Source organism: Lithobates pipiens, unplaced genomic scaffold (assembly GCF_037356315.1).
Source record: "Lithobates pipiens isolate NorthernLeopardFrog02 unplaced genomic scaffold, aLitPip1_a1.2 Scaffold_10, whole genome shotgun sequence".
In the NCBI taxonomy this organism is placed as follows: Eukaryota; Metazoa; Chordata; class Amphibia; order Anura; family Ranidae; genus Lithobates; species Lithobates pipiens.
The window spans coordinates 194827702-194855404 of NW_027507686.1; the positions used below are offsets into that span (position 1 = coordinate 194827702).

General features: G+C 41.0%; 1 protein-coding gene across 1 annotated transcript in view; it reads right to left on the minus strand.

The window, feature by feature from the left end:
- The window catches only part of LOC143937504 (PRKC apoptosis WT1 regulator protein-like), a 96449-nt gene that overhangs the window by 36531 nt on the left and 32215 nt on the right, over positions 1-27703 (minus strand). The window contains exons 2-5 of the mRNA XM_077460814.1: positions 22645-23052; positions 19559-19630; positions 17551-17585; positions 12597-12684 (exon numbers count right to left, since the gene is read on the minus strand). Coding sequence (XP_077316940.1) covers positions 12597-12684; positions 17551-17585; positions 19559-19630; positions 22645-23043 — 594 coding nt within the window. The 5' untranslated portion in view covers positions 23044-23052. The remainder of the gene's footprint in view (positions 1-12596; positions 12685-17550; positions 17586-19558; positions 19631-22644; positions 23053-27703) is intronic.

Genomic DNA, 27703 nt, shown 5'->3' on the forward strand with positions numbered 1-27703 from the left:
CCCTGCCATTTTTGTAGGGCCCAATTTAGCTGCCTCATACTTGCCAACTATTCCAGTTTAAATTCCCTTGTCCCTTTTTAGTCCTGTGCTGTGTCCCGATATCTCAGTGTAAAGTGCTGGTACTAATGCTGCCCAGTTCTGCCCTATTGTTGTGTACAGATGACTCACCTGCAGACCCTGTGTTTACATGTAAATAACCGGCACTCATATGTAAATAGCGGTGGCAATACTAAGTAAATAGCTGCGGCCGGCGGCATTGATATGTAAATAAAGGTGGCATTCATATGTGTATCATGCTCCCCTGCAGTGAGGAGATGATGTGCTGTAACCTCTAGCAACCAATCAGTGAGCAGTATTACTGCACATTAATCTCTAGAAACCAATTAACAAGCAGAAATCATTTGCTGTAACCTCTAGCAACTAATCAGTGAACCATAATATGTACTGTAACCTCTAGCAACCAGGCATTAAGCAGTAATGATATGCTGTAACCAATGACAACCAATCGCAATCGCTGCCTGATCTGATACAGTAAACTTATTTTAAGTCTAGCAGCTATTTATTGTATGTCTCAGAGCAGATGGAGAGTGAAATTGCATGAGGGGGGGCCCAAGAAAATTCTTGTCCAGGGTCCAATCAATATTAAAGATTAATTAAAGAGCCCTGCTCATTATGTGTATAAAAGACACCTGTCCACAGAATCTCTTTCTTCCATTCAAACCTCATCATCATGGGCAAGACCAAAGAGCTGTCAAAGGACATCAGGGATAAGATTGTAGACCTGCACAAGGCTGGAATGGGCTACAAGACCATCAGCAAGAAACTTGGTGAGAAGGAGACTACTGTTGGGAGTGATTATTTAAAATGGGAGTGAAATACAAAATAACCATCAATCGACCTCGGTCTGATGATCACGAGAAAAGTGAGGGATCGTCCCAGAACTAGACAGGAGGAGCTTGTGAATGATCTCAAGACAGTTGGGACCACAGTCACCAAACAAATCATTGGTAACACAATACGCCACCATGAATTAAAATCCTGCAGAGCCCACAAGGTCCCCCTCAAGAAGGCACTTGTAAAGGCCCATCTGAAGTTAGCCAATGAACATCTAAATGATACAGAGAAGGATTGGGAGAAAGTGCTGTGGTCAGATGAGACCAAAAGTGAGCTCTTTGGCATTAACTCGTCTCGTCGTGTTTGGAGGAAAAAAAGTACTGACTATGACTCCAAGAACACCATGCCTACAATCAAGCACAGAGGTGGAAACATTGTGCTTTTGAGCTGTTTCTCTGCTAAAGGTACAGGCTCACTTTGCCTCATTCAGGGGCTAATGGATGGGGCCATGTTTTGTAAAATCTTAGATGAGAACCTTCTTCTCTCAGCCAAAACACTGAAGATGGGTCATGAATAGCTCTACCAGTATGAAAATGACCCAAAACATACCGCCAAGGCAACAAAGGACTAGCTCAAGAAGAAGCACGAGTGGCCTAGCCAGTCTCCAGACCTTAATCCTATAGAAAACTTATGGAGGGAAGATCTGGAAAGAAGAGTGGACTAATGGCAGCTAAAAGTAAACAGCTGATCTACCCCTTTAAAACTAGTTGGTATATCATATTACCTTCTATAAGAATTTATACTTTTTCAGTATATGATATACAGTGTGCACATCATTTTTTGTAATCTATTGTTTTAATAGATAGGGCTTCTTATGTGAGTTTTGGACATTTTTGTCCACACCAAAATGGTTCTTGATCAGATGGTATCTTACACCCTGACTCCCAAATTATATTTATATAATATACGTTAGTCTATTTTTACAAGATTTTGAAAAAGTCTAACAAAAAAACATTTTTTTCCTTAAGGTGTTATATATGTGTAGCGCCCACCTCATTTAGGTGGGTGCTTAGTGTGTTCCTGTGGTTAGTGATAGGTAAATTTAGCCAGGGCCTTGCACTTTTTCTAGGCCTGGTTGTTTATTTGGGAGATGGGAGTGTTAGAATAGAGGGGGGTGTGGCCACCTACACTCTGGCTCAAGGAAGTCCCCTCATCCTTCCAGTGGAAATGTTCTGGAAGTGAGGCAGGATTTGGGACCTGAGTGGTAGGCAGCTTATGTTGAGAGCTCTGGACCAATCATTAAATTGTATTGGCAGGGGCAGGACTCACATATAATGTACATGCTTCCAGAGAGGAGGAGAGAACTCAAGATGTAGAGAGTGCAGCAGAAGCGGACGTGAAGGCCTGAGGGTTCAGAGACCCCAGTGCTGGATAGCAGAAGCGGGCTTGAAGGCCTGGGGGTTCAGAGACCCCATCGCTGGATAGCCTGAGCAGACATCGCTATGTAGACCAGAGGAGAAAACCGGGCATCCCAGTCAGGGGATGCGCCGGACCATGTGGAGGAGGAAGTAGGAGTAAAGTGGATGGAGGAAACTGGGAATTACCCTTTTGTGGGAAAAATTAACTGTCGATTGGGAGTGAGCAAAGGGAGTGCAACCCAGTAGTGCTTATCTGTAAACTTGCTATGTGTCCAAGAACCTAGTGAGAGACACTTTCCAGAACTGACATGAGCTGATTGCAAGAGTCAAGGAATTTGGCGATGAGGGCCTGGGACTTTGGAATCTGCACCCATGTATTATTCAGGGTGATGCTGGTCAGTTCACAAAAGAAGAGTACGCAGGATCAGAGTCAGGAACCAGAATCTACTTGTTCCAATAACACAAGTTCAAGAATAAAGCTTTACAGAATATAAAGACTGTCTGGTGTTTGTGAAACTTTGCGTGGGAAGGAAGAACGGGGGGCTATTAACATAAAGGTAATGAACAACTTTGCAGCTCCCAAGGGAGTAGTGTGCTACATGGAGGTCCCACGAGATTATCTTTACTGTTAACCTGTTACCCATAGCAACAAAGAGAAAGATTTCAGCATTCAGTGACTGTAACATGTGTAGTCATACGTGACCACTGCAAGCGGCACCGTGCCATTATTTTACAGAGGTGTGTGGCGTTGGGTTAGCGCTGACAAGCGCCATTGTGTGGAAAAATTTTCCTGCTATCACAGTTGGAAATGTGGATGGGGCTTGTGGATGTCTCTGTTGCCCTTGGAAACACCGACACAGGGGGTGGTGCAGCCGGGAACTACAGAGAAGTTGGTTCCTTACAGTTGGGACATCACAAGGGACATTTTCACTGTGAAGTAGTGACTGCTGCCTTAACCTGCAATTCTACAGTGCCTGCCACCAGGTGTCGCTGGGGTGCATCAAGAAAATGTAAGGTTACAGTTCCTTGCACACTGGACCAACAAGTGAAGAGGTGGAGCCACGCCCAGGAAAATAGATTCCAGCGTGCCATGCGCCACACATGTGGTGGAGGAAGATGGCGAGGAGTGTTCAGAGTGCACCCGTCATGCAGCGGTTACCTGATCTGCAGGACCAGGTCTTCGTGGACACGGGTATTCACCTGGAACTCACCCAAGGGCTGGCTCTAGGTGTGATCGGAGGTGTGGAGAGACTCTGCATGCTATGTCCGGGCTGTCGGAAGCCCACCGTGGGAGTCAACGCCGGGGCCCGGTGTGGGCATTGTGGGACACAACTGGGACCTGTGCAGCAGGATGTCCAGTATTACTTTGCCAGCTCTACTACCAGACTCTGTTTGTCTTAAGTCCAGATGACTCAGAGGGCCGGAGAGGGCCATGTGTCACCTGCGTCTGCAGCAGAGGAGCTCCTGACTGGTTCAAGGGAATCAGAGAAACCAGAGGTTCAGTTAGGACCTGTTGGGCATGCCTGTGGCCTGGCCAGGGACCTAGAGACTGTCGGTATTAGTGGGCAGTCTCCAGAAGGCAAACCCTGACGAGCCAGCTCCAAGTAAGCCCCTTGCTGAGCCCATCCGGAAGGAGCCACAGTTCATAGAGGGGGATCCCTTGGGTGAGCCGGACAGGGTAGGCAAGGTCCGGGCTACAGACTGGCCCCATAAAGATCACACCTCACCACAGAACTATCTCCCAATATCAGTTATAAATAACGACCTCAACATTTTTGGCCCCTTTCTGGCGGACATAGTGGCGGCAGTCATAACCTCATTAATCCAACCAGACCAAACGGGTTTTATTCCAGGCAGACAGATAATTAAAGGCTTGTCACAAATATAATACAGGATGCTAACTTACATGCAAACCCAGTAGTTATTCTTAACCTTGATATCCACAAGGCTTTTGATAGCTTCAGTTGGCCGTACCTGGAACTACTGCTCCCCAAATATGGTCTTTGCAATGAATTCATGCATGGTTTTAGAGCTTTATACCAAAATCATCAAACTAGAATTAGACTTCCAGGTGAAAACTCAGAGTTCTTTGCATTAGGTAGAGGAATTAGGTAGGGGTGTCCCCCTTTCCCCTCTTCTTTTTGCCCTGGCCACAGAACCCTTTGCATGTGCCATTCGAAATAATGTTAATATTAAAGGCTATTCCAAAGACTTTAAAGTCTTCCAACTGAGCCTATACGCCGATGACATTTTGCTGTTCCTTTCAGACCCATTAATATCCCTTCCAAATCTTATCAAAGAATTTGAATAATTTCAAGATCTCACCGGCCTGGGGGATAATTTATCCAAATGCTTTGCAGGAGAAATTTTCTTTTACTTGGACCTCACACTCTTAAATATATGGGCATCCTCCTTACCCCATCTTATAAAACTCTTTTTCTCTTTTTCAAACCAATTATCCACCACTATTCACAAATATTAAAACACTACTAAAATGATGGTCTAATTATCACATCTCTATTTTGGGAAGAATAACAGCTACCAAAATGGTGATTTTACCTAAATTACTTTTTTAATTTAGAGCTTTACACACACTGATCCCTAAAAGCACTTTAGACTCCCTTCAAAGAGAAATAAACTAATTTATATGGCTCAACAGAAAACCAAGGTTTGTTTACTCTCTCATGCACAGATCTCATTCAAATGGTGGTTTACGCCTTCCTAACTTATGGTGTTATTTTCCAGCTGCAAGATTTGCTCAATGGTTTGCTCCTTCAAATCAAGTGTCTTGGTTACATTTTGAAGAACAATCAATGTATACCATTCCATCTTCAAGGCATTTTATGGTCCAGGTCAATTCAACCCAGAGAGATCCTTCCCTTAAATATGGTGGTGGCTCATTCATATCAACTGTGGCACCGATATAAAGATACATTTGAATTGATTTCTACCACCCCCAGAATCCTTTATAGGAGATCCCCACTTCTCCCTGGCCTTTAGAAATAGCAGCACTTTCTATACAGTATATGGAAACTACATAACCTCAGTACCTTGAAATCAATATCCCTAAATAATACATTTCTGTGAACTATACAAAATCCCAATTTCAGATTTACCCCATTATACTCAAATTGAAAAATTCTACCAAAAATACTTCCCAATTTGAAAAAATCTGCATCTCCTCCTCGAGAGATAGGGGATTCATCTCTCATATTTACCACTGTTTAAATGAACTTTTTCTTTCAGAAAAGTCAAAACCAATGCTTCAATGGGAAATTCACTTGGACCAATCTTTCACACTACCACACTACCAGAATGGACCACTACGATCCAAAACCCGCTCAATTTCAGTGAGAGAAACAGCCATCAAGTTTCACACCAAATGGTACCTAACCCTGAATAAAATAAACTAATTTTATCCATTGGTATCTTTCTCATGTTTTAGAGGATGCCCAGATCAAAGTACCATATTACATATATTCCGGAACTGCAAATTTTTTAAACACATATGGCTACAAGCAGCTGCTAAGATTGAACATATTATAGGCAAAAAAAAATCCCCTCACCCCTAAGATGTGTTTATTGTTTGCACCTATACCTAATGAACCCACACGGCATCCACTGAATGATAGCTTTTGACTGGCATTAATCAACAGTCCCTTGGTCCTAGGTATTGAGTGGAATGGATCAAATAAAACCCCCAGAGCGTATCCACCATACATTCTTTGATACCATGCACATTTTTTTTAAAAAAGGTCCCCTTGGGACATACCACTTCCTTAAATATCACCTTATATAGCCTAATAGTACATATCATTATAAAACAAAATGGTGTTTTAAATTATATAACCTGATAGGAAATATTCATATTTAGATTGCACCATTATTGTTCTTATGTTGTATTGCTATTTTCTTTTTATATGTACCATTCACCTCATATTAAGTAAATACTTGGAACTACTCGGATGTACCTTTGTTTCTGATACACGTTTGTACTACTAAACTATGACCTTTACAATAATAAAAATAGTTTGTAAAAAAAAAAAAAAAAAAAGAAGAGTGGACCAAAATCCCTCCTGAGAAATGTGCAAACCTGGAAACCAACTACAAGAAACATCTTACCTCTGCTTGCCAACAAGGGAGGGTTTCTCTGCCAAGTACGAAGTCATATTTTGCTTGGGGATCAAATATTTATTTTACTCACTGAACTGCAACTCAATTTATGACATTTGTATTGTGTGTTTTTTTTCAGGATTTTTGGTTGATATTCGGTCTCTATCATTTAAAATACACCTATGATAACAATTAAAGACCCTTCATTTCCTTTTAAGTGGGCAAACTTACAAAATCTGCAGGGGATCAAATAATTATTTAAGGTTATCAAAGGGAGGGTTGATTGGGGTAATAGGTGTGGGGCTGTTCTATTGCTATAAATAAATTTGTCCTTTTAATAGGTGAAATATTTGTGCTCAATAAGGTCTTATTTATATTGTAATAATCATCCCTGAAATGTGTGTCAAGTATTCTTAATTCACAAGTAAAATTATTAATAAGTGAAACAGAAATCAATAGACCTTAATATGCAAAACAAAGCGAGTATTGCGAATAAAGTGACTAGTGCTCTTTTAAACACCTGATCAATTTTTGATATATACAAATGAATTGTTAGTTTCTAGTATGTTTATAATATTTATTCATAGGACATATATCAAGTGCTCATATTCCTCAAAATTAAAAATAAAAAATAAAGATGAAAGTAAAAATAAAAATTCCAAACCAAATATAGATGGATCTTGAAAGCGGCCACACCTGATAACGTTGTGCTGACGAGGCACATGGGGCGGAGCTTCTAGCGTCATTGCCTCACTTCCTGTTTGAAGCCATGGAGTGCATATTGTCCCAGATTTCCTGATTTTAAATGGTTTCTGAACATTGAAAAATTGTGAGTACCTTTCCAACTGCTTAAACGAAATAAAAGGATATAAAATTGAATTATGCTATGGGATGCAATCTTTTCTCTGCATATGGATGAGACAGAGGGGCTGGGCTTTTAAAAGAAGAAAGAGAGGAGAGTTATATAGAGGTGAGGATCTGGGAACTGCTACACAGTGGCATAAGCTGTGAATGTTAGACCCCCCCCCTTGAGGGGAGAGTTTTTTGGTGAGTGCGGCACCACAGGGGGAGCACAACAAGAAGCACAAAACAAGCATGAATTTAGGATAAATTGAAGAGAACCTGTCACCTTATTCACTGAATATTTAAATAAAGACTATCTGTGCACATATAAAGGATTAACCACTTGCTTACTGGCCACTTAAACCCCCCTCCTGTCCAGACCAATTTTAAGCTTTCAGCACTGATGCAATTTGAATGACAATTGCACGGTCATACAACAATATACCCAACTTAAATTTTTATCATTTTTTTCCCACAAATAGAGCTTTCTTTTGGTGGTATTTGATCACCTCTGCGGTTTTTATTTTTTGTTAAAAAAAATTTTAGCAGCCCGAATAAAAAAAAAAAAAAAATTCTATATTTTGTTATAAAATTTTGCAAAAAGGTAATTTTTCTCCTTCATTGATGTACGCTGATGAGGCAGCACTGATGGGCACTGATAGGTGGCAGTGATTGGCACTGATGGGTGGCAGTGATGGGCACTGATGGGTGGCAATAATGGGCACTGATCAGCATTAGTTGGTTACACTAATAGGCAGCACTGCTAGGTGGCACTGATTGGCACCAGTGGTGGGCATTGATAGGTGGCACTCATGGACGTTGATAGGTGGCACTCATGGGCATTGATAGGTGGCACTAGTAGGCACTGGAAGGTGGCAATGGCACTGGCAGTGGGTACTGGTGGCACAGATGAGGCAGAATTGCCTCTTCCTCTTTGGGACATATGTCCCTTGCACATAACCCGATGTCAGCGTGAGGAGAAAAAAAATGATCACCAAGCTTTTGTTTACATCATGTGATCAGCTGTCATTGGCTGACATCTGATCACGTGGTAAGGGGCCAGAATCGGAAATTCAGGTCCGCGATGTGGCCGTCATTCGGCTATAGCGCGGAAGCCAAGAGGTTAACAATTTATCTGCATATATCAAAGATTCCCAAAATAGTTTATACGTTAACGCCCTCTGTCCTCAATATGTATAAACACAAGAGCTAAATTGCACAAAATATGTGTGTCTATTGGGGGCTGTGGAATTGCGGACACAGCAGCTGCTTAATTAATCATTCCTAAAAATGAATTCATGAAATAAAACACACAAATATCCAGTCAACAGGTAAGATGTCATAAAACCTCACGGTCTCATAACCACCCGCTATTGTCCCGAACAGCAGCGCTAATTAAAACTATCAAACGATATGCTCCTTAGTGAGTAGATATTCGCTGACTCTCAATTACAAAATGCAATTAATGTGCAAATATATTACATACAAACTCGTTAATAAAATAATTCATTAACTCCACATCATCATAGCTGTATACACAAATAGTCCAAAAAACAAACGAAGGAAGTCTACAGAATAAATTCTTTATGTTGGAATTTCTTCACCACCACCGTTTTTTTCACACCACCTTCACAAGTGAATTCCAGACTTAGGAGGCTAGTGATCAGTGGAGGCCCCCTTTTGGCAATACTCTTACCGAAATGCACCAGTGAAATCAGCATATCACACATACATTATCCTCATCGGCACTGGTTTTTGGCTATTTGTCTCCTCCCGTTTAATCCTGTTGTCGCTACAGCTTCAAAACTTCCCCATGTTTATTTGCCCAAAAAATGGAACCATATATAGTGTAATTCCGTCAAACAACAGTTATTGTAATAAACAGCAAAATTAAAAAATTAAAAAACACAATTCTTCAATAGGCATAAAATACAAGACTCAGCGGGATTCTCAGGTTCTTTGCGGTTCACCACATTGCTCACCCATCCCTTGGGATCTGCGTATTCTTCACAAAAAACACTTCTCTGGTCTTGTCCACTATAGCTCACCACATATCATACACCGTTACACTGACGCGTTTCGTCTTTAAAAGACATCATCTACAGTTGTACTCATAAGTTTACATAACCTGGCAGATTTTATGATTTCTTGGCCATTTTTCAGAGAATATGAATGATAACACAAAAACATTTATTTCACTCATGGTTAGTGATCGGCTGAAGCCATGTATTATCAACCAACTGTGTTTACTCCTTTTAAATCATAATCACAACAGAAACTACTGTAACGGCTCCCCCAAGTATGAAAGGAGTTAAAGCTGTTTACGACATTCCATTTCCAAACACAAAGGCAGGTATCAAACACTCCAATCAGCTGAACAAGAAACCTATACGAATAATTCTTCCCCCCCCCCCCCCAAGTACGAGATGAGGCTCTGTACGGAGGGTTAAACAGGAATCAGACTCTTTCTTTTATTAGAACCAGAATACAGTTTTATATACAGTAGAAGAGGAGGTCCCCCCTCCTGCTCATATTACTCTAACAATACAACTGTAACCAGAAACAGAATTAACATGTACTAATTAACTAACCCCTTAAAGCAGCTGATGCGACTCCGTGCCCTCCTGGGCATTGTATGATTAATCAGGATTTCACTACAGGTCAGAGTTGTTGTCACGAGCTTCACACATTATTATAAACACAAGACACCTGCTCACAATAGCAGGAGCTAATTACAATTAACAATACAAACTTGATCCCCTCCTCCTCAGCCTAGTAGGCAACAAACTATGGTAGGAGTAGACTGTTCGGCTCCTACCCAGTTCTAGAGGCGATCAGCTCTCTCAACTAACATGTTGAGTTCAGAATCAAGCAAACCAAGAATAGTCTTTACATATATCCACAGAGATATTGTGGATAAATATTACTTTCCCATTTTAAGTAATCCAAGATATATTTTCTCAGTCACCCTGTGCCCAAAAGTGACTCCCATCACACTACCAACTACACAAAGTCATTTGGAGCGATGAGACCAAAATTTAGCTTTTTGGCCACAACCATAGTCATGAGTCAACAAGGCCTATGATGAAAGGTACACCATTCCTACTGTGAAACGCAGAGGTGGATCACTGATGTTTTGGGGATGTGTGAGCTACAAAGGCACAGGAAATTTGGTCAAAGATGAATGCAGTATGTTACCAAAAAATACTGGAGGAACATTTGCATTCATCAGGCAGGAAGCTGCGCACGGGACGTACTTGGACATTCCAACAAGAGAATGATCCAAAACACAAGGCCAAGTTGACCTGTCATTGGCTACAGCAGAGTAAACTGAAGGTTCCAGAATGGCCATCTCAGTCTCTTGACCTCAATATCATCGAGCCACTCTGGGGAAATCTCAAATGTGCAGTTCATGAAAGACAGCCCAAGAATTTACAGGAACTGGAGGCGATTTGCCAAGAGGAATGGGCAGCTTTACCATCTGAGAAGATAAAGAGCCTCATCCAAAAATACCACAAAAGACTTCAAGCTGTCATTGATGTTAAAGGGGGCAATACACGGTATTAAAAACTGGGGTATGTAAACTTTTGATCAGGGTCATTTGGGTAGTTTCCGTTGAGATTATGATTTAAAAAGAGTTAACACAGTTGATTGATAATAAATGGCTTCAGCCAAACACTAACCATGAGTGAAAGAAAAGAATGCAGAGGATTTATCTTTTTAAGTCTGTGTGGCATAATATATGCTCTATGTACCAGTTTGTATTGGACCATGCGATCTCTCAAAGATATCAAAAATCGCAGAGGAAAACCCCACACACCTTTGGTATATCTTGCGCCCACCTAGCTCTGAGAACCTCTAAAGGCAGGATAGAAGTTAATATAAGGTGAGAGTACAAGCTTGAAATTTTTCCAGGCACTTATTTAGATACTTCCAGCTTCTCCATACTTTTCATCCCCAATTTCCACATGATAGTTTAAAGATTAGACAATCAACTTTAGAATCAGTGCTTAGGTCTTAAGCACTGATTCTAAAGTTGATTGTATCTAAATAAATTGGAGCTTGGAACGTTAAAAGTCGAGGTAAGTGTAGAAAATGTTGATAGTTTCTGATTAGTAATTACTTGAGAACGTAATTTAATATTGTATTTAGTTCATGCAATAGGCTCTGGTCCTTTAAAGAATTGGGGAAGAGAAGGATTAAGCCATAAGGAAGCACTTGGAGAAAACGCACCCTTGGGATAATGCTCACATCTCAGATTGGCCTCCCAGGCACGAATAGTAGTGAGCATTGAAGGAGTCAGCTGGTATGGTGCCTTATGGCCCCTAAATAAAAGGGCCTTAAGAGCATCTATAGAGCCTGGTACTGCCGCTTCCAGCCAGGTTGAGGAGTTGTATATATCAGCATTCAGGCACCATATAGCCTTTATTTTTACTTTCATCTTTACTTTTTATTTTGAGGAATATGAGCACTTAATGTATGTCCTAAGAATAACTATTAAAAATATAAAGAAGGCCCAATTAACTGCGTGCATACTAGAGACTAACAATTAGTTTGCATATATCAAAGATTGATCAGCTGTTTAAAAGACCACCAATCACTTTATTCGCAATACGGTTCACGTTTTTTTGCACATGGTTTAAGGTCTATTGATTTCTGTTTCACTTATTAATAATTTTACTTGTGGATTAAGAATACTTGACACACATTTCAGGAATGATTATTACAATATAAATAGGACCTTATTGAGCACAAATATTTCACCTATTAAAAGGACGCATTCATTTATAGCAATAGAACAGCACCACACCTGCTACCCCAATCAATCCTCACTGTATACCGTATTTTTCGGACTATAAGGCGCACGTAAAAGCCTAAATTTTCTCCCAAAAACGACCGTGCGCCTTATAATCCGGTGCGCCTTATATATGACCTGTTGACATCGCTGGAGTTCTTTGTTAACAGTATCTGTCAGATGGGCGCGCATGGAGTCACAGATCAAGTCTCTTGACGTTAACCTTCGGACTATAAGGCGCACGTAAAAGCCTAAATTTTCTCACAAAATCGACCGTGCGCCTTATAGTCCGATGCGCCTTATATATATGGAAATATCCATTTTATCAGCCGGTCGTTGCTAGTGCGCCTTATAATCCGGTGCACCTTATAGTCCGATGCGCCTTATATATGGAAATATCCATTTTATCAGCCGGTCGTTGCTAGTGCGCCTTATAATCCGGTGCGCCTTATAGTCCGAAAAATACGGTACTCTTCTTAGGTAGCTGTATTAGTAGGGGTAGCAGTTCTCATCAAAATAGATAATACCTAGCCATTTAGCATGGAACCTTCCCAATTTTTATTTTTAAGGCTATCAAAGCCCCAGGCTCATACCTTCTGCAGTTCCTCCATCCATGACTGCCTTTCTTTCAGGTTGTTATCCCTACTGTCTGGAGCAGAACCAAGTGAATGAACATCTGTCCTGAAATGATACAGCAGATTACATGTGTGTTCCAGGAACACATGGGAAAGCTTTTGGGGGGCTTTAGAGTGCCAAAGGTAACATGAGTAAAATGTAGACAAATGTAAATCACCCTCCATTTGATCTAAATATGTTTTTTTGTTTTTTTGTTTTTCCTCAAGGAACAGTAAAAAATATAGTTTTCTGATAACTGTATGAGGTTAATTGCAATTTTTCTAACAATACTATGGTGATTTCATTATAAAGTAAACAGTGTTGTTACCCTTTTACAGGAAGTGAAAAATAAATGGATCTACTCACAGGCTCAACGGGTAACACAATTATACTAGAGTAGGGTTCAACAAAAGCACTGTGTTAATGCTAATTACAGACTGCACTATATATGTATGCGTATTTTTGCATTTGTCCCTTTTACCATAATAATATTTGTCTTTGTGTTCACCTCCTGCAATCCCCTGCACATCTGCATTTAAGCTGGGAATAAAAATGGCAGTGCTGTAAACCAGTGGTCATCAACCCGTCCACTAACAGGCCAGGTTTTATGTATTACCTTGGGGAGATGCAGACTACAATACTGAAATCACTGAGCAGCAAATTATATCACCTGTGATGTATTTCAGTTATCTTGCAAACCTGGCCTGTTAGTGGGCCCTGAGGATAGGGTTGATGACCACTGCTGTAAACCATACAAACTAATGAATGCCACACAGTTCAAACATCTGTATTTTAACTGTGCAATCATCCTTTTACCTATACCTAAAGTGTACGTAAACTTTAACAATACATCTCTCTTATTTGTCCCCGTATGGTCTGGTAAATATAAAAAAGAAAAGGTTTGGTACATTTGATCAACAAGTGCAAAAAAAAACCTATCCATCCAGCCAGAAACCTGGTGCACCAATAACTTCCTGTGCTCTCTTCTTCTGTGAAAAATTGTCAGCATTGTTCCCAGCTATCTCAGTTGACTACAAAACACCTCCTCCTATGTTCTGGATAGGGGGAGATTTTATATAGCCCTAACACACTTCCTTCCTAGTGTGACAACCATCCTCCCCCTATATATAATACAGTCGTCTCCCTAGAACAGGAAGTGAGTTCCTGGCAGTTCACCAGTTAAAAATATAGAAGAAAACCTGCATGTCACATTTCTACCCATACCCCTCCATTTTCTTTTTTTCGTAGAAAATGTTTAGCCAGAAAATAAATCAGACAAATACAAACAATGCAGCATATTATCCAATTGTAAACAAAGGGGGAGACATTAAGACCACCTTAACCATGTCCAAAATCACTTGTGAGCGTGCTACGCCCAAAAGAGTTTTAATAAGTGTTTTAACCAAAATGGTGAAGTACACGCTATGAGAAGACATATCAGAAGCCATGTAAGACAAGTACAGAAAGAGACAATCCGCATGGAAAATTGTGAGGTGACATTGGTACATTCTCAGAGCTGTGGAAAGGTAGAGAGGTAGAAGGGGGAAAGGGAATAGGGGGGTGGAGGATAAAATATGCACAAAGCAGAGGGAAGGAGAGGCGTAATGGGGAGAAAACATGAGAGGAGTAACACAGAAAAGGAATGTCGCGATATCCACTAGTTAAAGAGCCTCTAGGCAGTATAATTCCACAGCCCTGGATAAATGAGATAAGTAGAAGCCCAGGAGTCTATCTATAGTTGACAATATCTGATCTGACTTTTTAGGGTAGTTCCTACTTGCATAGGTTAATTTATACATCACTCAAGCTTTATCAATCACGTCACACTATGAAGTCAGAGTAGAATGGTGAGGTGGCTTTAAAAGGATCTTTCTGTGGGCAAAGAAAGCAGCAAAGAATATAAACAACTAAAGTGGTTGTAAACCCTGACATATACCCAGTGAAGAGAACAGCCTCAGATGATACACAGACATTAAACCAATCCTTCTACATATATTTTACTTCTCTGTCTGCAGTCTTCTATTCCCTATACCCCTACAAAAGGGCAGAAAAGTGTTAAAATCTTTCTTCATCTGTCAGGAGTACAGAGGAGGGGGCAGAAGGGCTGCAGTAAGAGGCGATTCAGTTCGCATTGTGCGCTATACAAGTATTTCATTCATTCAGTAACAGTGTGTGAGAGGTGATTGGAGGAAAGGCACACACACCCCTCAACACAGCAGAAGAACTGTGTTCTGAATGGACACACTGTCTGCTGAGCTCTCCCCTCCCCTCCTGACACAAATGTATCTGATTTGTCTGGATAACTTTTTAGAAGTGACCCATGCTGATAACAGAAGAATGAAGCACCAGAGTGAAACGACACTTTGGAGAGAAATAAGTAAACACTACAGATATATGTGCTTTGCTCAGATTCCATGACTGAGGTTTACAACGACCTTAGCATGATGACCTAAATCCACTCTCTTTAAGATGCTCAACAGGAGTATTTTGTGGTCCAAACCGATGGCTGAGTCACACAGCCTATTAAGTTCAGCCACTACTGCTGACCAAAAATATCTGATGGAGAGGCATATCCATACCATGTGTATGAAGGGGCTTACAGAGAAGTGGCAACTTGTACAAAAAGGATTAGTCCAATGGGAAATAACAGCCAGCCATTGAGGGGTAAAATGAGTTCTATGGAGAAACTTCAGTTGTATAAACCGGTCTCCAGTGGAGATCATAATAGCTGGTGTAGATCTTATATTCTTCCACACCCAGATCTGGCAAGTCAGTGTTCCACTTCTGATAGGAATGAGCTGAGTTAGTGGCATAAGCCAGGTAGAGTCTAAGGCACAAAGAGGAAAACTGTTTCCCCACCATGCTCAAGATGAGCATCAATGTGGTTAGACATCGAAGTAAGATGGGAAGGAAATTACCCCTGAACTGCACTGTCTGTAAATATCTGAAACTGCAAATATTTGAAGAACATACTATAAGGCCAACCACTCGACAGCCACAGACATTTGATACTGTGCAGATGAGAGAGGGTGGGATTACCCTTTAGGGGTATATGTGGCAAAAAGGTGGATCATACCTGAGGCCCTTGAAAACTAAATTACCTACCATATAACCCTAAGAGGACTGCCTCTAGGGTAACTGCAGGGCTGTTGCTAGGTCACTGAAAACCAGGGACCGTAACTAGTGCCACCTCCCAAAAGTACAGCTGAAAATTGAAATGTTGACTTAGCAAGACAAGGAACTTACCCAGCCCCCACAAAGGACAAAGCCAATTTATTGAAAAATGTGTTTGGTATGGGTAATGGGGTATTTCTGCAATAATAAGGAAATTTTGGTAAGTAACCCATCCTGATAAGATTAACTCTGCCCCTTGGAGTAAGTGTGAGTAATTTACAAGATGCACATCCCTGGGAGAACAGCCTAAGTTAAGGATAAGTTGCCAGGAAGTTCCCAACCTGTATCCCAAGGTATCTTAACCCATCCACCCAGCAAAGCAGGGTGTTCGTAGCCGGTTTGGGATGAGAAGGGCTAAGGGAAGTTTAGAGATTTCTCCCATTTAACTCTAATTCCAGAGAAGGTGCTAAACTTGTCACTTATCTGCAATGTGGCCTGAAGTGGCCTGAAGTGAGGAGGATGTGTTGCTAGGATATAGGAGAGTATCGTCAGCATACAGGGATAATCTGTCTTAAGTCCCACCCACTTCAATTCCTTTTCACCTGTCTGCAGTGCAAAGTTAGATGTTCAAAGGCTCCAAGTAAGACAAAACAGGCCGGGGGAAATTGGACAGCCCAGCTTCATCCCCCTAGAAAGAGGAAAAGGAGCGGACAAAGAATTGTTAGTACACACCTTGGCCACACGGGCCAAGGAGAGCATATGTAGTTAGGCAAAAAAAACAAATTAGGGACCAGTTAGTTAGCGATTAGTTAGGGACCAAACCCAAATTTACAAAGGACAGTCCAGAGGTAGATCCATTCAATAGAATCAAAAGCTTTTTAAGCATCTAAGGAGACCACTACCCCTGGGTTGTCTATATCCCCCTCCCTTTTTATTATAATTTTTCGCACTCCCTTTTGCTTTTTTTTCAGGTTCTCTGTAACACCTATACACACCATTTCATTCACATCAACTTTCCTTCTTTCCACCTTTTCCTACAACTGCTCCCCTTCCAACCCAACCCTCCCAGAGTAGGAAGAGGAAATCAAATCCTAATAGGTCCTGTAAGCATCTGTATGGGACAACCCCACCACAACCCACTGGACTCTCATTCTAACAAAATGACTCACAGGTACCTAAAATCTTAGCCAGACTCACCTTTCCCAGCCACAACTGGCAGGCTCCTTTAACAAAAGTAATTTGAGCAAGCAGGGGCAGGTAGTGCCACCCACTGAGCGAATTTCAGCTGGTTCAAAATTTACTCAGTGTATTGCCAGCTTTACATTCCCTCTACTTAAATCAAAAGCTGCTCAGAGATATAGAGCCCTCAGCTCTTTAACTTCAAAGAATGGTCTGAGAATAATGGAAAGAATTACCTTTAAGCTGGCCACATACAAAGCAAGTCAGGGTGAAGCAGATGAATTTTAAGCCAAGGATGGCCCTTTCAGCACCCGCACACCTGACATCCTTAGAAATTAAAATCAAAAGAGCTGGGTGCAAAATTGTTGGCTGAACAGCTACTGTTTGGGAGTTCTGACAGCCACTGGTGTAGGCTTTTAAAATACAAACGCAGGTAGGGCAGACTTCTCCAATCATACTGTTTAAGTCAATAGATTTCCTTCCTTCAGCACGAGAGGCTGAATGAAAGAAATCTTATAGCGTACAAGAGATCCTTAGCCTAAAAATCTAAGAACTTAAAACAGCTGGAATCATATAAACACTGTATTCTATGAGCATGTACATTTTATATATCACAATACTGGACTGGCCAGAACATACCTTTCTGCGCAAGTTCCTTCAGATATTCTCAAATCCTGGAAAATATGACAATGAAATGTAGTGGAGCGCAATGCAAAGTAAAATATTATCTATGTTGTTAAGCTGTAAAAATGTCAAACTGGTGATTACCTACAGTATAAAGGCATTTGATTTTACCAGCTTTATTGAGTATCAAAGATTATATGGGTATAACAACCATATCATGCTCACAGATCTGCGATTTGTTTGCTTTTTAAGAACCAGATTGTCTCTAAAGCTCAGTGAAGCTGGCTGTCTTGTGCAGGATCCTAAAACTAGGTATGAAATTGCTGAACCGGACTAATTTTGGTAAGTGTGTAGCCCTGTCTGTTTAACAGAAGCTGGTCAACAAACCAGAATTCAATCAGCACATGCGGCCAATGGCTGCAGCACTGATCAGTGTATTCTGACAGGGGAGGAGTTCCCATTGTTGGAATACAATAGTGCAGTGGGGAAGATCCCTGCATCCATATCGTTTATGTGGATGGGGGGGATCTGTGGGGTTTTTTTTTTTTTTTTTTTTCAACCCACGATGCATCTATACCCTGCTTTAGTTCTTGCTTTGTAAAGGTGAATTTGTGTGGGCTTTCTGATGGTGTGGATCTAAAGACTATGGTGCAACTGATTAAGCAAATCCAGTGATGAGAAGCGATGGATCGAGTCACTTATCACTGCTTAAACAGTGAGTGAAAATGGATGCTGTGTGCCATGCCATCTGAAATGCAAAATGAATTAACTCTAGCTTGCAATGTATAACAAACATGGGGGGAGATGAACTAAAACAGGTGCATACAAAATCTGGTGCAGCTGTGCATAGTAACCTATCAGCTTCTAAGTTTTATTGTCAAAGCTTAATTTAACAAGTTAAAAGCTGTATAAGTGGAAAATATTCTTTTAGCAATGGCTTTCATAAAGTTTATTGTACAAATATTAAAATTGTATATAGCACCATATTCAATATTTGAAAGGCAAGTTCACAGATCATATTTAAACTCAACACCCATATGTTAGCTCAATGCGTTTTGAATGCTTCAAACATCTTCATCGGGAGCACATGTGAACATTGTCTGCAGAAGGAAACTCAGTAGTATTAAATGAAAAGTTTCCATACAGCTTGTTGGAGTGGAAATTCTCAATTCCAAAAGGTCACCTCCAAGGGACATAAAGATAATGGACAAAAAAATGTACTGATTCTTCAAGATGATCCTCTAATTTTTACACCAAAATAGCGTCAGAGGCAAGGAACAATATATTCATAAAAAAATCAAAGCTATTCTGGTCTAGGGTTGAATCCTGCCATCCATAGAAGGGGTGCACCAGCACACCCAGATCTTTAACCACAAAAGCAATATATGAAATCCAAGTGGTCTGATAATCAAAAGATCAAAATGCTCCAAACCTCCTCCCCCAAGCAGTTCCCATCAAACTTAAGTTAGAAGCTGACTGGTTACTATGTACAGCTATACCTGATTCTGTGTGCACCAGTTTTAGTAAATCTTACCCACCTTTGGCACCTTTTGGGGGGAACAGGTACCTGTTTTTGACAGGTACCCTTCCCCACTTCTAGGACACAGCGCCACGGCACCATCCTTCGGATATTCGGCCCCTTCATCCTTCCTCCGCTGCCAAGCCAGTTAGAAAGCACAGCGCTCTTTGCGCATGCGCAGTAGGGAACCGGCTTTCCCTTTCGATGAATGATGGCAGCAGCACCCGAGAGCCGATACGAACATCGGCTACGGGCCGACAATGCGGGCTCCCTGGACAGGTAAGTGTCCATATAAATAAAAGTCTTTTAATGTATTATATTTCCCCAGGCGGAACGCCGTTTTAATTAAATTATATGAATTGCATAAATTACATGAATTGTGGAGATATATAATGTAACAGGTGCTCAAATCCAAGCACCAGTTAAAAGTCTACCATGAAAGTTGAGAGTCACATAAGGCCCAAAAGCTACTAGCTGGCCTCCACTGGATAGTTAGTTTCTCACCTGACTCTGGATGACCACTTCTTGCTCCTTACGTTCCTCATTCTCTTTAACATCTTCATTCTCATCAGGATCCTAAAATGGAAAGATAGTTGTATAGCCATGGAAGAACTGATAAACCACACATTGTATTTATAACTGTATTCTGTATACATACGGTCATTCACCTAATGCCGTTGAGGGGTAAAGAATGCAAGCTGTAGTTCCTGCCTAAATCTCTACTTTCTGGGCTGAATGAGGACCCTCCAAACTACTATAGGAGAGGCATCAATTTAATTAATTACTTTGGGACTTTTTTTTGAACAAGAATCAAACATTCATGGTCTCCTGATTCTTTTACTGGAAATTTCCTGATTCCTAAAAATCTTAAATAACATGTATAGCTGTTATACAAGAGAATTCTATGCTGTTTTTAAAATAATTATCATACTTCAGTTTTAACCCAGCCATTAATCCACATAACTGCCAAATTTTCAAAGTTCACTTTTTTTGCATCCATGGTTACAGTACTCTTTGTAGATGGGATGTTCCCAGAATCCATATCTCCATGCTTCTTTAATAAATTACTCTATCTCTCAGACGTCTACACAAAGCTTAGCTTGAAGGTTCCTGTGTCTACACTCCCTAAACAATATGCTTCTTGACATAAACCCAAAGGCCTGGGCTTAGAAGTTTGTTCAGTCAGTGTCTGACGCAGCTTGAACTACGGGCAGGGAATTTCCTCTCAGATCTCTCAGATCCACTCAAGCCACTTATAATTTTTCTTTGTTGTCCTGTGTGGGCCTTCATGCTATTTTTTTTCCTTTCATAAGACTGCTTATGATCATGGTGCCAGCTTCACTACAGAGAGATAAAGGACCACAGTCTTTGTCAAGATATACAGTATATTACCATAACATAAATAAAATAAAGGTGACTAATGAATGTCTGCTTCCACTGGTATAACAGGTATTTAATCATTTTTAGCATCTGCTATTTTTACTAAAGTAAACATTATGGCCAGCCTACATCTCGATTTGTATTACAGTGAATAGCAAACGGAAGACGCTATGCAATAGCCTTTTTAATGGCTTCTGTGTGCTTCTTGTCTTATGCACCGCTTCAGACAAAATGTAATGCTTCTATCAATTAGGCAGGGACATTTATCTTGCAGTGTGGTACATTTTGTTCTTTCAAGTCCTACTTTAGAAAATGTCCTACTGCAGAAAAAGTTTAGTTCATCGGGCATCTGGAGTTATTATTTTCAGTCACACTGGCTGAACAGACCTCAAAAGCCTCTAGTATGTTCAGACAGCTCAAAGAGTGAATCCCCACCAAGCTTGCTGGGCCTTGTTATTCTATTGATCCTTGCTTACACTTCCACCTGCCAAGTAGAACACGAAAACAGATGGACTTTCTTGATTCTTTGATCCGGAACACTCTGGGGACAAGCATACTTATAAAAAAATATGAGCAAAACACTTTGGTATGCAAGGTATGGCTTGAAATTTTAATTGAGCTTTTCTTTGTTTGATAACATCACACAATTCTTATTAGGAAACTACAAAATAAATTCACAACTGCTATAATGGATTACTCTTGTCAACCTAAACAATCTTATGTGAGGGATACACACAAAGATCTTATTAGACAATAAAAAGTCTAACATCCTGTTTTGATTTTTTTTTATTTTTTTTACGGCGACCAAGCTAAATTTAAGTTGAAATAAAATTGGCAAGACAAAACTTTGTTGGACTACAGGTCCTTCATTGTGTTATTTTTGAGTTGACCTATTTATTGTCTCATCCTACTAAAAACAAATGTTTCGGAAATCAATACAAACTTGCAATTCTAAGCCCTTGTACACATGGTCGGACATTCCGACGGAAAATGTCCGATCGGACCGTGTTGTCAGATAATCTGACTGTGTGTGGGCTCCATCGGACTGTTTCCGTCGGAATATCCGAAGGACAAAGTTTTCGAGCTGGGCTATAAAACTTTCCGACAACATGATCCGATTGGACTTTGTCCGATCGTGTGTAGAGAATTTCGATCGGACAAAGTGCCACGCATGCTCAGATCAAAATCATGCTCAAATCAAAATCCTAAACCAAAGCTATTGGCTACTAGCCTGAACGTAGTCCCGTCGTAACGAAATAACGTCATCACGTTCTGAGCGATCGGATTTTCCGACAAATTTGTCCGACCGTGTGGATGCAACACAAGTTTCGGACAAAATCCGTAGGACAAAATCCGACGGATTTTGTCCGACTGTGTGTACAAGGGCTAAGATGCAGTTTTTTGTTTTGAAAATTTTGTGGATATATGTATAACTTTCTAACTAATCATGAGTGAAACTTGGAAACACCCACCTTAAATACACCAAATGGGAGTTAGGACATTTGTTCAATGCAAACACAGTGGAAAAGTTACATAAAAAATATTGAGCATTTCCCTAACATGTATCACAGTTTGCTATTTACAGTAAGGTACGAATGACCAAAATACCCATCATGCTCTAATTTACCAAAGGATTAGCTACAATTTAAAGCCTAACTTTTTTAATTTTGAACAGAGTGGAAAAGGGTTGAAATACATGTCAAATTTTTTCTGCTATTTTTGACCCCATTAAAAGGGGTTTCCTTCACGCTTTGTTCCTATATCAGCAAAACATCAAATAACTAGAATGAGTGTCACTGGGACAAGATGGCACAGACAGCAGTACATCTTAAAAGAAGTTCTTACTCTTGCTCCGTCCAAAAAGTCTTTCTTGCTATCTCTATCCCCACTGAAAAGTTTTCTCATCACTTCTTTTCACTTTAACTAGCTTTCGCCAGGACAGGTAGTGGGAAAAAAAAATGCACTGGGGAACAGAATTTACAATGAATAGTTGAGAGAGGTCTTAACTTGTGTTGTGTCCTGGGGATGGACTTTAAGACTCTATTAACACCTTACTTTTTTATTGAATTTAAGAACTTGTTTTAAAAAAAGCTGCTTGATTAGAACAGCTCTAATAGAAGGATACAATTCTGTGTAGTTATCTACAGTGAGGACATCTTTAGAAACAAAACATAGGGTTGACTTTGCTGTAAGCGCGGGTTTTCACTTGCCTCAGATGGAAACATGTTTACTACTCCAGTAGGTCTCCTCTTTTCCCGTAGCTTCCTTTTCTCTATCTGAGTCCGATGTTTCTTCTGAGGGCTCCCTTTCTTCTCCTTGGTTTTTGAAGTGACTGGCTCATGAGATTCAACTTCTGCGGTCACTAAAGCCTGGATTTTGAAAGATGATGTAGTTGCTTTTATTCCTCCCATATCTTTATCATGATCTTGAGCAGAGTGTAAAGCCCAGGACTTGGATTGCAGATCACCTTCTTGCTGGGCCTGGATGTCTATGGACTTGCTCCCAAAACTGGAGGATGAAGAGCGTAACCTTATTCTCTCTCTTCGTGCCTTCCATTCTTCCATAAATGGAACTTGATCTGAACTGCTACATCTAGCATCTCTTGACATCTTTGAATTCTGCAACAGAACCATGAATGTCATAATTACATACAAAGGTCCTTGGTGTAATTGATAACGTTTTGAAAGTTGTGGAAGTACATCAACATTAAAGTGTATGTCCACTAGTTATGGATAGCTTTGGAATTCCTATCATTATGCACTGATCTCTGGGGATAGAGAGATTTCCCTTTAGTTAATGTCCCAGTGACATTGTTCATCGGACATGAAATGAGGGGAACTCTTTAACAGCAAAACAGACAGAAATAACAATCCTTTATTCTCGGTAGAGTAAAGGAAGTCTTGGACCCATGCCAGCTTTTTTTTGCTAGAAATAGGGAAATCTAGAAGACCAAAAAATGTTTAGACTGTAAAGTTTAAGAAATCTTTATTAAGGTATCAGGTTCTAACTCAACTATCTATGGAGAGAAATATGAATGAGGTTACAGAAGAGTAAACATACAGTGATTTAAATTTTTATTTTTTATAAGGACCTTATGAAACTATTTAAAGTCCAACTCCGGGAACCTGTGGGCTGCACTTGCACTACACGGGTTATTTGCTTTTTAGACCTAAGTGACATAAAAAGGAGATCTACTTCTATCCAATCTTCTATGCTACTAGAAAGGTCCCAAAAGAATCACCCCCCCCCTCCATGCTAAGGCAGTCTAAGGTCCTGACTTCATCAAAACCAACGCAGGGTCTATAGCCTTATGCTGGACGTGGTGATGTTGAGGGACAGTCCACAGCTGGAGCGTGGGGGAGCACCTGCTACTTACCTGCACCCAATAGAGGATTAGGTAAGTAAAAATGTCTTTACTCTCCCCCTAGTCTAGAGTAGTCAAATATAAATATATATTAGAAGGCCAGTATGGTGGCCTGAATTTATGGGAGGAGCCCGGTTGGTATTTAAGCTGGCTGCTCGCCCTTGCTCTCTGCCATTTCCAGTGCGCGATACTACACATCGCTGAGCCGGCTCTTCCCAGCTCGCCTCGTGCTCGTTTGATTACACATGTCTTGCAACTTTCACGTATGTGCTCTTCATCAGCGGTTCTCGCTCGCTGTTGCAGGTAGGGTTTGTACCTTTTCGTTCATACGCAATGTTACACTTCATTATGTTTCCTATCCTGCATCCCTTTCATTCTTAGCCGCCTCCGAGTTGTTGTCGGTCGTGTCCTGACATCATTCGGCACAGGTATAGTAGATTTGTATGTCCCCTCAGCCTTGCTTGTCATCCCATGCAACAAACATACCTTTCATTTGTAGATCCAAGCCAATGTCGGTCGTTGTCCGATTTCACTTGATAGGAGTCACAGTATATGGGGTTGCTGTCTCATCCATTTGGAGATGAGCATGTATTGTTTGCATGGGTTCTGTGGCTGATTGAGGTGGTAATTAGACCCATCTGATGCCTTGTCTGCCCTTAATTAGCCTGGGGGGTTGGGTGGTTGGTATGAGTTCAGTTCAAAGTAAGGGGTGGCATACACTCCAATTCGCATCACTTTCACTTTATACTTTTCAACCAATTTCATTTACTCTACTAACGATTCGCATCAGACACATTACATACCTACCACAGTCCGATGCGAACCTAGTAGTGTCAGTGGCACAATGGTTTCCATCAGACACGTCCTGCACCGGGTGCGCATACCACTCACCCTCATACCCTACAAAAGATTTGCTGTTATGTCATCTTACTCACCGATTCATATCACTTTCATGCCATACGCATCACTCCGATTCGAGCCTAGTTGCCTTGGCGGCACAACACTTTGCATCAGCTGCATCCCACACACCGATTCGTATCGGTTCGTATTATACACCACGATTCCTTATTTATATAATTTTTTCCGACTGATTCTTACCACTCACCCCCATACCTTACTAATGATTTGTTGGTTCACTCACTGGTTCATATCACTTGTCACACGCATCATTCCTATTTGAGCCTAGTCCCCTTGGCGGCACAACGCTTTGCACCGATTCTCAGCGGTTTGTACCATACCCTGCGATTAGTTATTCTTATTGTTGCTCTGACCAATTCAGATCGTGTCAGCAGCTTTGTGCATCACACTCCAAACCTAACCTAGTCGCACCGGTGGCACAATGGTTCGCATCACATGCACTGATTTGTAGCAGTTCATACCATACCCTATGATTTGTTATGCATATCATTGCTCTGATCGTTTTGGATTGCTTTAGCAGCTACGTGCATTACACTCCAATCCGAACCTAGGCGCAGCAGCAGCACTACGGTTCACATTGGATACATCCTGTGCACCCTCATACCCTACCAATGATTCGTTGTTATGCCATCTATCACTTTTGTGCCACATGCATCACTCAGATACGAGCCTAGTCGCCTTGGCGGCACAATGCCGCACATCAGTCACATCCCACACTGATTTGTTGCGGTTTGTACCATACCCTACGGTTCATTATTCATATCATTTTCCGACCAATTCAAATCACATGGGCAGCTACATGCATCACAATCCAAACAAAACCTAGTCGCATTGGCGGCACAGCAGTTCGCATCACTCACATTCTCACACACCGATTCGTAGTGGTTCGTACCATACCCTATCATTCACTATTTATATCATTGTTCTGACTGATTCAGACCATGTCAGCAGCTACATACATCACACTCCTAACCGAACCTAGTCGCACCAGTGGCACAACTGTTCTCATCACTTGCATCCCACGCACCGATTGGTAGCCTTTTGTACCATACCCTATGATTCGTTATTCATCATATCATTGTGCTGACCAATTCGGATTGTGTCAGCAGCAACATGCATCACACTCCAAACCGAACCTAGTCGCATCTGTGACCAAAAGTCGCATCTGTCTCAGTCTTAGGGTCACGACCATAAATACATATATATATATATATATATATATATATACAGTATCTAATAAAAGTGAGTACACCCCTCACATTTTTGTAAATATTTTATTATATCTTTTCATGTGACAACACTGAAGAAATGACACTTTGCTACAATGTAAAGTAGGGGGTGTACAGCTTGTATTGTATAACAGTGTAAATTTGCTCCCCCCTCAAAGTAACTCATCACACAGCCATTAAAGTCTAAACCACTGGCAACAAAAGTGAGTACACCCCTAATTGAAAATGTCCAAATTGGGCCCAATTAGCCATTTTCCCTCCCCGGTGTCATGTGACTCATTAGTGTTACAAGGTCTCAGGTGTAAATGGGGAGCAGGTGTCTAAAATTTGGTGTTATCGCTTTCACTCTCTCATACTGGTCACTGTACATTCAACATGGCACATGGTACCTCATGGCAAAGAACTCTCTGAGGATCTGAAAAAAGAATTGTTGCTCTACATAAAGAATGGCCTAGGCTATAAGTTTGCTGAAGACAAGCAGACTAAGCACATGGATTACTGGAGCCATGTCCTGTGGACTGATGAGACCAAGATAAACTTATTTGATTCACATGGTGTCAAGCGTGTGTGGCAGCAACCAGTTGAGAAGTACAAATACAAGTGTGTCTTGCCTACAGTCAAGCATGGTGGTGGGATTGTCATGGTCTGGGGCTTCATGACTGCTGCCGGCACTGGGGAGCTACAGTTCATTGAGGGATAACAACAATAATAAACTGCGCTCAGGTCTAAACACAAAAAACTAATAAAAAACAGAAAAGAAAGAGGCTGCAGCTCAAAGTGGGATACACACACAAAGCGATCGTAAAAATAACGGCTTAAGAGCTGCGCACAGGCACTATTAAATAATCAAATTAATATAAATTACATCACGCAAAAAATTAATTGAATATTGAAATGTATGACTCTAGATCCTCAAATTATTCTCATTGATCAACACTAAATTTGCTTAAAAAATAACTTTAAAGTGGTTGTAAACCCTTACAACACACTTTGACCTACAGGTAAGCCTAGATTAAGGCTTACCTGTAGGTCCAAGAAATATCTCCTAAACCTACACGATTTAGGAGATATTTGCCAAAAGACAGGCACCGCTGTCTACGGCGCATGTGCCGTACACAGCGCCGCACAGGTGCACTGAGCGCGCCGCCGTCAATGGCGATATGCCGCCCGTGGCGGCTCCCGTGCGCATGCGCGGGAGTGACGTCATTGCGGCTTCGCCAAATGACAGCGGCGGAGCAGCGAGATCCACCGAGAAGATGAATGCGCCGGACTACAGGGGACAGCAGTGACTTCGCTGGCTCCTGTGTCAGGTAAGTGACACATAATGGACTACTATGTGATGCATAGTAGTCCATTATGCTTTACCTTTGCAGGGAATGAAAGAGGAAGTAAACTCATCAGGGTTTACTTCCTCTTTAAAGCAACAGTCCATCAAAAACTGCAGATATGGGTCCTATGTATAAGTTCTTAATATGACACCACAGTGATTCCATGCGAAACACATCAAGCAAGTGCCCGTCACCGAGAAGTGAGTGCGCTTACCAGACGGTAAAACAAACGAAGCTTTAATTATGAACCATCCGTATCGTTACTGGTACACTGGAACTTATCGATCAACCTTCACCGGTAACTACAGCGTCACTTTAATCACACAAGATCCCCAATCCCAAACGCATAATGCACTGTGTTGGACTGCATAGAATTGGCTGAATTGTTGGGGCAGTCCAACATTAGATATTTTTCTACATATAATCTTTT